Here is a 12,555-nt window from a genome sequence, read left to right as displayed (position 1 = left end):
TTGCTCTGACCTGTACAACCAGTGGCTTCCGCAAGTGCCTGTTCCGTAACTTCCTGGGCTTCGGCAGGAAGAAGTCCGACTGCATCTGGACAACAACAGGAAAGGCATTACAAGTATTTTAAGCATCCAGACGAAGAATAAATTATACCCCCCACATTCTTATTTTCAATAAAGCTGAATTAAGAGTTAACTAAAATACCATGTTTTGTTTCAGACAGCACAATATCCTTTCTGCTGAAGTCAGAGTATTTGCCACCAAGAATCTATTTTTTCTTCTTTTTTTATGGAGATAAAGTTTTGTCCCAAAAAAGCCATTTCACTACTTAACTACTGCAGCTTCCTACGAAATTCTTTCGGAGATTGTGTACATAAAAATTAGAATTTGACTTAAATACAGCAATGAAGCTGTGTTAAGATTAGCTACACATCAGAAGGGGGTCAGTTTTTGCTAAACCTGGCACATATATTTGCTGGAGCAGCTTAATTAGACAGCAAATCAGTTTCATTGGGCTGTGTAATGGCATTCAGATTTGAATTACCTGAATTACCTGAACAGGTAATGTCACTTCGAAGCACAGTTACACAGTCAAAATTTGACTTGTCTCAGTTAATACAATGTTAAACTTGAGCATCATAAGAAGCACTGCTTCACAGGGCAGCCCATACTTTCTCATGATTTCAGAATCCCTGTGATACCTCCTGGAAGCTGGCTCATGCACACCATGCTGCGTTTTCTACTCAGTCATCTCACTTACACTGATGGTGTCCAGGTGCTGCCTGAAGGTCAGCTCTGCTTCCTTGCTGGGTAGGAACAACTTCCCATGACGACTGTTGGGGGGCAGGGTTGTAGGGACTGCAAACAGTCCACTGTCGGCCTCAGTGCTCCCAGAACTTGAAGGATTAGCCACCAGGAGAGGTCTAGGTAGGTTTCTCAAACCTAGAAGATTTTAACAGCAATTTAAATGAAATAAAGTGAAAACAAAAAGGAAATAACTCTTTAGTAACTGAAGGATCATAGAGAAAGCTGAGACTTAAAAGATTCTGGCTCTGTCACCAGCTGTTTTCAAAATCAGGAATCTCTCCATATTTCAGTTGTCCCACCTGCAAACTGACCGTATTTACCTGCTATGGATACCACTAACATTCACTTGCTTTGAAATTCTTGGAAGTAGGGGATTAAATATAATTTTACACTACTTAAGAAACTAGAATTGAGGCCTTGTTTTCAGTCCCACATAGACCGTGACAATCAGTTTATCTGTTCAGCTTGTAGGCATACTTGAGGGCGTATCCCAGTAAACAAACTATATCCACCATTTCTTATGTAGGGGAAGATAATACAAACACAGAGCCATTTTACAGTGTCCTCACCCCTGCTTTCCCTATAGTAATTCAAAGTGCAACCCCAATAAAATGAATCTGGTGATGGAGCAGGGATCAGTTTACCTTCCCAAAGACGGACTGTCTTCAAAATACATATAGCACAACGAAATAATGGTAGCTTGTCTGCGTAAAACTTCCCCATTTATGTTTAGGTTTAAAAATTACAGTAGGATTTCCCTGTGCTGTGCCCACCCTGCAGGCAGCCAGGATGAAAGCCAGCATTGTTAGCCTGTCACTCTTAGGTACCCAAGATGTGCCTCTCTCCACACAGGTGCTTTACAGCACCAGTTAACCTGCTCCTGGGTTCACTGCTTCTCAGAGCAGGGGTGTGAAAAGGACTGCCTAAGAATCACAACTGGTCTGAGTAACACCAACACCATCACAGACTTTCCCAAAGTCATAAACATTTGGTGGCAAATGCAACTGGGCTGAAGCAAAGAACCGAAGTTCTTGACCTGCATGGCTGGGGCTCACAGGTTACAGCACCTATTAAAGAAATGGCAATTCATAATCATTCTCTATCTTATAATCATAAAATCACATGACTGGTTTGGATTGGAAGGGACCTTCAAGCTCATCTCATTCCACCCCCTGCCATGGGCAGGGACACCTTCCACTGTCCCAGGCTGCTCTAAGCCCCATCCAACCTGGCCTTGGGCACTGCCAGGGATCCAGGGGCAGCCACAGCTGCTCTGGGCACCCTGTGCCAGGGCCTCCCCACCCTCACAGGGAAGAATTTCTTCCTAATATCCCATCCAAAGCTATAGTGGCAGGATGGCACAGAAAATTTTCAGTAATTATTTATCAACAGATTTTATACCGTGCATTTACTCGCCTCTTTTGTAAGCTGATACTCTCTTGAGATCTCATACCCTGTGCCAGTCAGCTTGTGCTGGTTCAGGCTGGGAAGGGGTTAATTTTCTTCAGTGGCTGGTATGCGGCAGTTTTGGATTTGTGTTGCAAACAATGTTCATAACTCAGGGAGGCTTTAGTTACTCCTAAGCAGGACTTACACAGGTCAAGGCCTTTGCTGCTCCTCACCTCACACTGCCAGTGAGGGGGCTGGGGATGCACAAGAAACTGGGAAGGGACACAGCCAGGACAGCTGATCCCAGCTGACCACAGTGATATCCCAGACCATGGGGGATCATGCTTAGTGTACAGAGCTGGGGGAAAAAGAAGGAAGGGGTGGACATTCAGAGTGAGAGTGTTTGCCTTCCCAAGTTAGTTACATATGATGGAGCCCTGCTGTCTTGGGGATGGCTGAACACCTGCCTGCCAAGGGGAAGCAGGGAACAAATTCCTTGTTCTGCTTTGCATGCATGGCTTTTGTTTTCCCCAATAAAGTGTTTTTATTTCAACCCATGAGTTCTCTCACTTTTTCAGTTCTCCCCCATCCCACCAGAGAGGAATGATTGAGCAGCTGCATGGGGCTGAGTTGCTGGCTGGGGTTAAACCATGACACAGCTCCCAAAAAAACCAAGTGGCTTCTCTAAGAGCAACTCAGGAGAGTTTTGCTGGATTGTGAACTGCATTACTGATGTGCATTGTTATTCAAGATTCAAAGCAGCACTGGATTTAAGACAATTCTAAAGCAAGTTAACACACACCAATGTTCTCAGACAGTGAAGTTCCTAAGAGTAAGAGCACTCCTCCTTCCAGCGTTCTGTCACTGGGAAGTTCTTGTCATGGTGTGAGGTATTAAGAAGTTGATTTCATCAAGTGGAATTTTAGGAAAACTCACCTGAGGAGCCGGAAGCAGCACCAGGAGAAAAAGTCTTGTTGCGAAGGGCAGACTGATTCCGTGTGCAGCCTGGACTCCTGGTGTTGATGGCAATCACCTTTCCTGGGGGAGTCAGGGACTGCTCCTCCTGAGCAGGCTTTATGGGTGACGTGGCAATGGAGCTCACCTCGGGTGTCTGAAAATGCACATTAAATGAATGTTGTGTGCTGGCACAACAAATGTCTTGTGAAACTGTACTTAGGAAGTACACTGTACTTAGGAAGCCTTAAAATTAAAGTCTGACATTACCTTAAAGTACTCTAAGCAATACTTCCTAGTGGGGGTGAGGGGCTGCTGAAATTCCCTTCCTGCCCATTTAACAGTGTTGGATGTCACCAATTCAATATATTAATTTATGTTACAATTGGGTTAACACTCAACAAGCTTCACGCAATGTGCTGGATCACCACAGGATAGAAAGCAAGAGGAAAAAAAAAGGTGCTGGTTTTAATTCAGTGCAAAACTATTTTGCATAAACTCCATCCCGAGGGCTGCTCTGGTGGGAAATACACCTGGAAAAAACATTTTAATTCTCTCTTAATTCTAATCAACTAGAGTTTTGAATTTTTTCCTTTCCCTTCTCTTTCACACTGTAACACAGCACTAACAAGAGACACATGCACTTCATAATTTTCCAGGCCTATCCAGTTGTTTCATTAAATGTTTAAATATTTTTCTAGACAACCCTCCCTTTTAAACAAATCTGTGTGCAATCACAGGCTTAAAATTACACCCCTGCTCAACTGCAGTGCCACTTGCCAGTTTGTTTTATGCTGATGATTTTCATTTAAGGAATGAACCACAGCACAGCTGGCTGCTTTAGCTGTTACAGATTATCTGGAGAAAACAGCAGGCGTGCACACAATCAGTCCTTCCTCCTAAAATACCCTGTGGCAAAAATATTATGGTTCCTGTCATTATTTGATGAAAGGCAACTTTCAGGATGTCCACAGTGCTTTCAGTGAGGCAGTAAATATCCTCCTGGCCTCTGAAATATCAGTGCCACAACATTCATGCTTCAAGGAGAGTATATGTTTTTCTGAAAAAGTGAGAATAAAGTGCTATTTGACAAATGAAAGGTTGTGCTCCTTCTTTTTGCTGGAATGTATAATAAGGTACATATCATTAAAGAGCTCCTTTATTCAGTAGTACTATGCTACTTTGATTAAGACAGCAAGAGTGTGAAAGTGACAGGAAAACACACGCAAATCCTAACTGCTGGTTTCTCGCCCTCTTTAATTCCTCTCCCCCCAAGTCTCAAGGATGTCCTTCATTATAATTTGTGATTGTTTCATTATGTCATGCCTAGCTGTCACCTGTGTCACCAGAAGTAAAAGTAGATGCCAAAGAGGAGACAGTGTCCCAGATTCGTGAGATGTCAGACCAAAAGCCTTTGCAGTTTAAACAAAGTCTATATCTGGAGCTGCATCTGAACAAAGATGGGTTTAAATTTATAAAATCCTTCATTCTATGCCTGTAGAATCAGAATCAAAAGGAACTTTGAGGGGGGCTACATCACCAACAAAGAAGGATCAAAGAACTGTTTGGGAACAGTGATACATTTGCATCCTGGGTGGAACATAATCTTTAGCTCATCGTATCTACCACAGGCATTTGAGCAGATCTGCTGAACTCTGTGTCTTTTTAAAAGATGTTTTACTAAGTTTCAATTGGCTGCACTAGATGGAATTGGCTGCCCAGGTATCACTGGGGCAGATCTTAAATACAGGTTACAAAGCACAAGAAGGAAAGCAAGTTCATTCCCTAAGGTCTGCCTAAGGAGGAAGGTATTTTTCTGGGACTGGTAAACAGCTGTCCTGGAGTCTGGGATACACAAGTCAGCTGTGGCAGGCTATTGACTCTGCTATTCTTAAGAAATACATTCTTTTCACTCTCACACTTAGTGTAATTTGAACTACATAAACACGGAAAATCAATGCAGTTTTCATGTGGAATATTAATCTCATCCAGGCTTCATTTCCCATGAAAGGTTGGATCAGATGATCTTCCAAGGGCCCTTCCAACCTGGGCTGTTCTACAGTCCTGTGAATCAGAGAGAACAGAAGGCACTTCACCTCACAACTGATCTTTCCAGCAGTCACATTAAATGTTCACAGGAACACCAATGAGACTCACAGCAAACCAGAAGCTAAAAAGGCTGTGTAAAAAGCATATTGAAGCAAAGTCCACTCTGTAGCCAGCTGTCTTGTGTTGTGGTTTTTGTATTCTTTAAACACAGGAATCTCCAAAGATCTTGACATGGCTAGTTATTGATTTGTTGTGAATACATAACTGGGCAATTTTTCCCCACATCAAACTAGAGTTTACTATCTGGAGCATGAACAAGAGCTACTTACTGGTTTGGGATTGACTTCAGTAGAGATGAGTTTCAGAAGGCAGTTCAGGAGTCTCTGCTTGTGAAAGGTAGGACATGCAGGGACAGCACTTGACTCAGATGTTTGCTCTCTAGCATCCTGGGTTTCTGGCTCCAAGACAGCCAACCAGTCATATTCCAGCTGCAGCTTGTTCGGTTTGCCCATCATGAGGTAGACTTCAGCCAGCGTAAGGCTCTCAGAGGTTCGCAGACTCCATCCTTCTTCTCTAACCTGTTGGGAGAGCCGACTTGGGTCATCCTTGAGAGACTTTGTACTGGATTGTCCCTGAGGTGGAGGTGGAAACAAGGAGCCCAGCTTCTCTTGAGAATCCTCCATTACTGCATCCGTGATATCCTTGGTACAAGCATCAAGCTGCTGGCCCTGGCTGTGGCCGGCCTGAGTTTCACATCTGCTGCTGCCGGGGGAAGCCACACCACCTCTCAGTAGCTGGGAACAGGAGTCAGAGGTCTCTGCACTCCTCCTGCTTGGAAAAGCCACCAGAGAAGCATTACCAGCTGCTGAAGCAGAGTCTTTCCCATGCAGTTTGTCTGTGCAAGAACATTTCTCTGGGACAATTAGGTCCTGGCAGGACTTCATGTACCGTGGGAATGGATCGAGCAGAGAGAGCTCCTCCACATCAGGGATCTTGCTGCAAGCGCACGCTGTGCTGCACGACGGTAGCACAGCTGCCTGGTCACCAGCCAGGGCCTCCCTGCCCTCCATGCAGGGGCCCACTGAGCTCAGCTTTTCCTGGTGCCCTCCTGGATCCTGAAGTCCAGAAGGTGGTTTCTGGAGGGAATTAGTGATGCCAAGATTTGAGGCTGTTCCTTCCACCAGGACAGGCTCTGGGGCACCATCTTCAGTGCTTCCAGCAACTTCAGCTGTAGGCTGCAAGGTTCTGCTGGGCTCTGTAGTGCTCTCTGCCCTTCCCACACCCTTACCTTCCATTCCCCGCAGGTATTTCAGCTGTCCCCTTGCTGTCCCCTGACCACTCTGTATGCCGAGGATTTGGGCGGGGGGGAGTAAGTGAGAGTCTTTTGTATTCTGTTTGCATTTGCCTGTTTCCTGCCAATGCACAGTACAGAAAGCTTTGGAGTGGACCACTCTGGCTACCCCAGGCAGTGGAGTGAGGGTACAATTCTCCCCTGGAAAGAGATGGAGCATCACTTTCTCCTCTGAGAAGCTGCTTCTTGTTTCTGAGTCTCTGGAGTCCTGAAGTTGCTGTTCTTCTAGTGTTTTACGCTAAAAAAGATGTGTCAAAGAATGCAACAGTCATCTGCCCCTTCCAAAAAAGCACCTGGGAGCCTATTCTGCAAGTTTAAAAAGAAAAAAGTAAAAAAACCCCTAGCTGATCAAAGACATGTTCTCTATTCAGCACAGATTATAGTGGAGACACTATAATCAGAAATTAGGTCCTTTGTGGTGATAAAGACTACAGTGAAGACCTGCTACAAGCCCAAAATAAATACCTATTCCAAACAAAATTACTTCTCTCTCTTCACACACCACTGTAATTGAAAAAAAAAATCCCAATCAACAAACCCCAACAAAACCAAGCAAAACCTCCAACACTGCACAGCAAAGCAGCCTCTCACAAGTGCAGCAAACTCCACCTTACACAGTCTGACATCCTTCAGAATTTCAAGTGCTACGCTGCTGCTTCTTCCAGGCTCACAAATTAAACAGAAAAGCCTGAATGAAAGGCCCAAGAAGAGGATAAAACCTACAAGTCAGAAGGACTGGGTTCAGAACAGAACAGCCTTTAACTAACAAATCCTTCTAATACACGAATCAAAGTTCAGAGGCAGGGACACCGTGCATGCTGTATGGCTCAGACAGTGCAAAGATACATTGCAGGTAGCAGCAGCTACCTCCACAAGAAACTTAAGCCTCCATTGGTGAAACTGCACAAAGTGCAAAGATCTTAAAGTGCCTTAATCTCTTTGCTGAAACTGGAAACAGAATTGTCAGTTATTATCCATGCTGTATGGGGGACACCCATTGATAATGAACCAGACTAGGATCACTGTTTGAGGAAATGAAATAAAGGCAGGAGCTTAATTTATTCCTAACTAGCTTTCACAGGATCATAACAGAGAAGAGTTGAGGTAAAAGTAGAACATTATGGGATCTCCCATGAAAGCTTCCATTAGTGTTGCTGAGACTTTACCTCTACCTTTACTAAGCAGGGACTGGTACATTTATGGAGTAGATTCACTTTTCCAATGCAAAACTGAACTTGGAATAGGAAGGGAATTGCTCCCAGGACACAGCACATGGAAAAGACAGAGTAGGAAAAGGATACAACCCGCACTTCATGGAGAGCCCACTTCTGCTTCAGGAATTCAAGGAGGCTGGAGACCTTCCGATGTAGCTCCACGATCATCCTGTACGCAAGAGAAACAAAGCAACGGAACAGAGAACAACTGTCAGCAGGAGCTCCAAGTCCTAGCCTCGATGCTAGAAGGGGAATTAAGGAATAAACTGGCATTCTGTAATGCCACCAGAAAGTACACTCCCAAGCTCTAAGAAACAAAACCAAAACAAAATCCAAAACATATGTTATCCCACAACTTTAAAATCTAGGTTAACTCACAACTGTGACAACTCACATATTCTAAAAGCCTGTCAGATACACCTGACTGCCATGGTTCAAGAAACTAGTTTTTTCCAGATGGAAGAAGACAGGAAAAGATGGCAGGACTTAGCTGAACTGCAAAAGTGCAGGCAAGGCACAAAGCTACCACATAAAGTATAGAAAGAAAGAGAAAAAGAGGCACAAAAGACTCTTAAACATTTACTTTTTGAAAGCATTTTACTAAATAAACCTAATGCAGAGGAGAGAATGGGTATTTTTATCATGATCTTTGGTCACTACACTGAAGTGCTGCATTTAAGACAACACTCAACATCACAGAGGCATTGTGTTTGCTGCCCCATGTAAGTACCAGGATGAACAGCCACTGATGACACTGAGCAGCTACACCAACGATGTTTTGCAAGGGAGAAGCTACCAACACCTTCCATGCTGCTTTAATCATTGGGTGCAGGTGAAATGTTCAGAGCCTTGGTGCAGGCACCTCTGACCACCGTCTGTCTTCCCTCCTCTCTATGGTACACTCAGTACAAATTCTAGTAGAACCAATGCTACTATCTCCATTTTACTTGCACTCTGCTCTGACATTAAGTGGCACAAAGTATACTCATCTCCAAAGCTAGTAGCTCCTTCATTACTCAAAAGTTACAAAGGACAATGGTAATCTAATTTTCCCATGTGATAACTCATGTCTACAAACCATGCACTCTGGATGGGCAAAGGCTTCAGACTAAGTACACTTAGGCCAACTGCATTATCAAAGACGAACTGCCCAACTGGCAAAGAGAACCATGAAGAAAGAGGAAGGGGCTAGGATGCTGCTCATCTATTTCCCAATTCTGAGCACCACAATCAGTTCTCCATTACCTAAGCCGTGGGTTCTGGGCAAGACTCTGTACTCGAGCCCATGCATGGTTATTCCGTGGCTGCAGCTCCACAGGGACCTTGAGAGGAAGTCGTACTGGCTTTTGGTCCTCTTCATCACTCACACCTGAAGGAAGATGAAGCACAAAGGGTCAAAGCAAGGACAACTCAGTCACAGCACTGTATGCTGAGTTACACAATACAAAAGATCAGACACCAGCATCACCTACAGACAACTCGGGCAGCTCAGCTTCACCAGTGGAGCCTGCTTCCTTAATTACCTTTTGTTCCAATATGTTCTTATCCTTGGACACTGCAGTGGTACTGGGGATTCCAGTTGAGCAAGCAGTGTCAAAAATCAGATGTCTGGAAACTATGAGCAAGTGCAGTATTTCAGACCTTTGAACAGCCTGATTCTACTTACTTGGGAACAAGGAAGAGGAAGAAAAAAAAAACCCAAATGAAATCACACATAGCTGAATGGGAGAAGGTAAAAAAGTTGAAAATGTTTAAATGCTAAACACTATACTGCTGCTCATTCACTGGCACAAGGGACTAACCTTCACATACAGTGAAAGCACAAGGTGTAAAGCAGCAACCGGTCTCGTGTGGGTATTTCATCTTAGCTAGTAAGAAAACTGGGTGGGTCCTGAAGTTACTGGGGTTCCATAAGCAATCAGGCCAAGACAGACAATACTGTGCCCAGGACAAACATGCAACCACCCAAACTTCCCTGCCAGTGGTGGACACACCAGAACAAGCCTGCTCACTTTCTACACTTCTAGCTATCTTCTAGAACACCCTCATGTTCCAGCATCTTTTACTCACCATCTGGATCACAGAGTTTCTTTAAAGCCCTGCACATGGGAGCTTTGATACGCAGGTTTCTGCCTTTGTAACGAACAGTCGTAGCCCTGGATACATGGAAAGAGAAGGAACCAGTAACAACAGTGTGTGAATATAGACCTATCCCTCTTAGGCCCTGTGCTCTTCAACATCTTCATATATGACTTGGATGCAGGACTGGAAGGGATACTAAACAAGTCTGCAGATGATACAAAACTGGGAGAAGCTGCTGACTCCCTCGAAGGCAGGGAGGCCCTGCAGAGAGAGCTTGACAAATGAGAGGACTGGGCAATCACCAATGAAGTACAAGGGAAACTGCCAGATTCTGCACCTGGGATAGGGCAACCTTGGATGTATGGACAGACTGGGGAATGAGATGCTGGAGAGAAGCTGCAGGAAGGGACCTGGGGGTCCTGGTCGATGGCCAGCTGGATCTGAGTCAGCAGTGCCCTGGAGCCAGGAGGGACATCCCTGTCCTGGGGGCACCAGGCCCAGCATCGCTGGGCAGGCCAGGGAGGGGATTGCCCCGCTCTGCTTTGCACTGGGGTGGCCTCACCTTGAGTACTGTGTGCAGTTCTGGTCATCACAATGTAAGAAAAATTTTAAACTATTAGAGTGTCCAAAGGAGGGCAATGAAAATGGTGAAGGGCCTCAAGGGAAAGTTGTATGAAGTGCAGTTGAGGGCACGTGGTTGGTTCAGCCTGGAGAAAAGGAGAGTGAGGGGAGACCTCCTTGCAGTTACGATTTCCTTGTGAAAGGGAGAGAAGGAGCAGACACTGATTTCTTCTCTGTGCTGGTGACCAGTGACAGGACCCAAGGGAATGGCCTGAAGTTTTGTCAGGCCAGGTTTAGGTCAGATATTAGAAAAAGCTTCTTCCCCCAGAGTGCTTGGGCACTGGAACAGGCTCCCCAGGGAAGTGGTCACAGCACCCAGTCTGACAGAGATCAAGAAGCATTAGGACAATGCTCTCAGGCACAGCGTGACTCTCGGGGATGGTGCCGTGGCAGGGCCAGGAGTCGGACTTGATGATCCTTGTCCCTTCCACTCAGCTTATTCTGTGATTCTGTGATCAGAGGCACAGAGCCAAACACCATCATAGCTACAGGAACGAACACAGAAATATAATGGTCTGCAGTGCAGGTTCACAGGGCATTCAGTCTTTCCTACCACCTTACTTTTCATTGTGGAAGTGCTACTCTTGTGACTCTCCTCTTCCAGACTTTCATTAAACACCTGGTTGTCCACTCAGGGAGGGACTTCTGTTTTATAAGTGGACCAGGATTATGTTACTTTGGTTGAAGAGTACGCTCACAGACAGCTTCATAAAAGACAACTGGTTTTGCTTTAGTCTTCCCTTTATACTCACGACTCTTAATGAGTAAGAGAAAGAGTCTGAAGTTTTTGCAGAGTCTTGCATCTGGAAATACAATCACCTTATCTGGTGAGGTCTAAGAGCTTGTGCAGAAACCTGAACAAAGTAACTTTTTACAGTATGATTTCACTGGTTTAGCTTCAGTATCACTTTAGCAGTTTCAAAGATCCGTAAAAGTAATTTTTGTTTTCACCCAGTGAAACTACTTCACCCCATCAGTCCTGTTTTGATTTTAGGGACTCAAAAGGCAGGCATTGAGCCCAATCAAATTACCAGTGGCAGTACTACTACCTAATACTTGAAGCATTAAGGATCAGCTAGCATAGAAGCAGCAGGATTGAACACAAGTCCTTGTAGTAAAATGAAATAAATTATAGAAAATATTCTTATGCCTTAAATAAAACATCATGCAGGAAGAGCAGTTGTCTACAGTGCTAAGAGGAAAATTTGCAAAAAGGCAGCAGAAGTGAAGTGAGACCTGAGAAGATGGAGCTGGTGGGGTGAGCAACTCAAAGTTTAGTTACTCAACTGTGAACTTATATAGATTTGGAATATCCCTGGGCTGGAAGGGCAGATTTCCTTTCAAGTTAATTCTTGGAAACAATTGCTTGAAGACAGTTGGTCCCACCAAGTCCAACAGTGTAAAGTCTCTGTCAGTCTCTGCCAGTGTAAAGACTCTTAGAGAAGGACACAGAAACCCCTGTGGGTATCTAAGCAATAGGTTAAGGTAAGGACAAAAGGTAAAACGTCCTCCTGGGCACCTCAGCCTCAGCCTAAGACTCCATACCCTCTTGTATGTATCCTTATATTAAAGTATAGATATGATTTTATCAGAAAATCAGCATTTTGTACAATGATCCTCTTCCCTATTTGTAATTTGTTATTTGTAATTTAATACAGCAAATTCTTTTGACTACTTATGCAAGCTGAGACTCTCCTCCTTGATTTTAGCTGATGCAATTCTTTATTATCCAATGTGCCCTTGAAGCATGTGAGTGAAGAGTCAGAAATAGCATTATTATTATCATCATCATAATTATTACCTTGACAGTACAACAGTGCAAGTAAGAAGGGGTTTGGGGAAAGAAACATATTTTTTATATTAACTGATATGACTATATAAACCAATCAAGTTTTGTGGAAATTGTTTCCTCACATGAGTGGAAGCTGACTGAAACAAGGGCCTGGCTGCTCAGAAGTCCCAGAACGTTTGATCTGCCTAAAACAGCTGAACTAATTGATCTAAGTAAAAGAAGAAAGGTGCTGTTGTTCATTTTTCGTATTTCCTATTTCTGCTCAAGAGCCCAGCTAGTTGGTCATAAAGCATTTATTGTT

At 44.2% G+C, this 12,555-nt stretch overlaps 1 protein-coding gene across 2 annotated transcripts in view; it reads right to left on the bottom strand.

The window, feature by feature from the left end:
• CRAMP1 (cramped chromatin regulator homolog 1) overlaps window positions 1-12,555 on the bottom strand; it is a 51,252-nt gene that overhangs the window by 16,643 nt on the left and 22,054 nt on the right. For both annotated transcript variants that reach the window (XM_042036795.1, XM_042036796.1), the window contains exons 7-13: window positions 9,830-9,915; window positions 9,005-9,128; window positions 7,847-7,928; window positions 5,524-6,783; window positions 3,128-3,302; window positions 756-937; window positions 11-85 (exon numbers count right to left, since the gene is read on the bottom strand). In XM_042036795.1, the coding sequence (XP_041892729.1) occupies window positions 11-85; window positions 756-937; window positions 3,128-3,302; window positions 5,524-6,783; window positions 7,847-7,928; window positions 9,005-9,128; window positions 9,830-9,915 (1,984 nt within the window). The remainder of the gene's footprint in view (window positions 1-10; window positions 86-755; window positions 938-3,127; window positions 3,303-5,523; window positions 6,784-7,846; window positions 7,929-9,004; window positions 9,129-9,829; window positions 9,916-12,555) is intronic.

This window comes from Corvus kubaryi, unplaced genomic scaffold (genome assembly GCF_017639235.1).
Source record: "Corvus kubaryi isolate FWS band 111438036 unplaced genomic scaffold, C.kubaryi_AGA036_p1.0 37387, whole genome shotgun sequence".
Lineage (NCBI taxonomy): Eukaryota > Metazoa > Chordata > Aves > Passeriformes > Corvidae > Corvus > Corvus kubaryi.
This window is presented reverse-complemented; position numbering and strand designations above follow the sequence as displayed.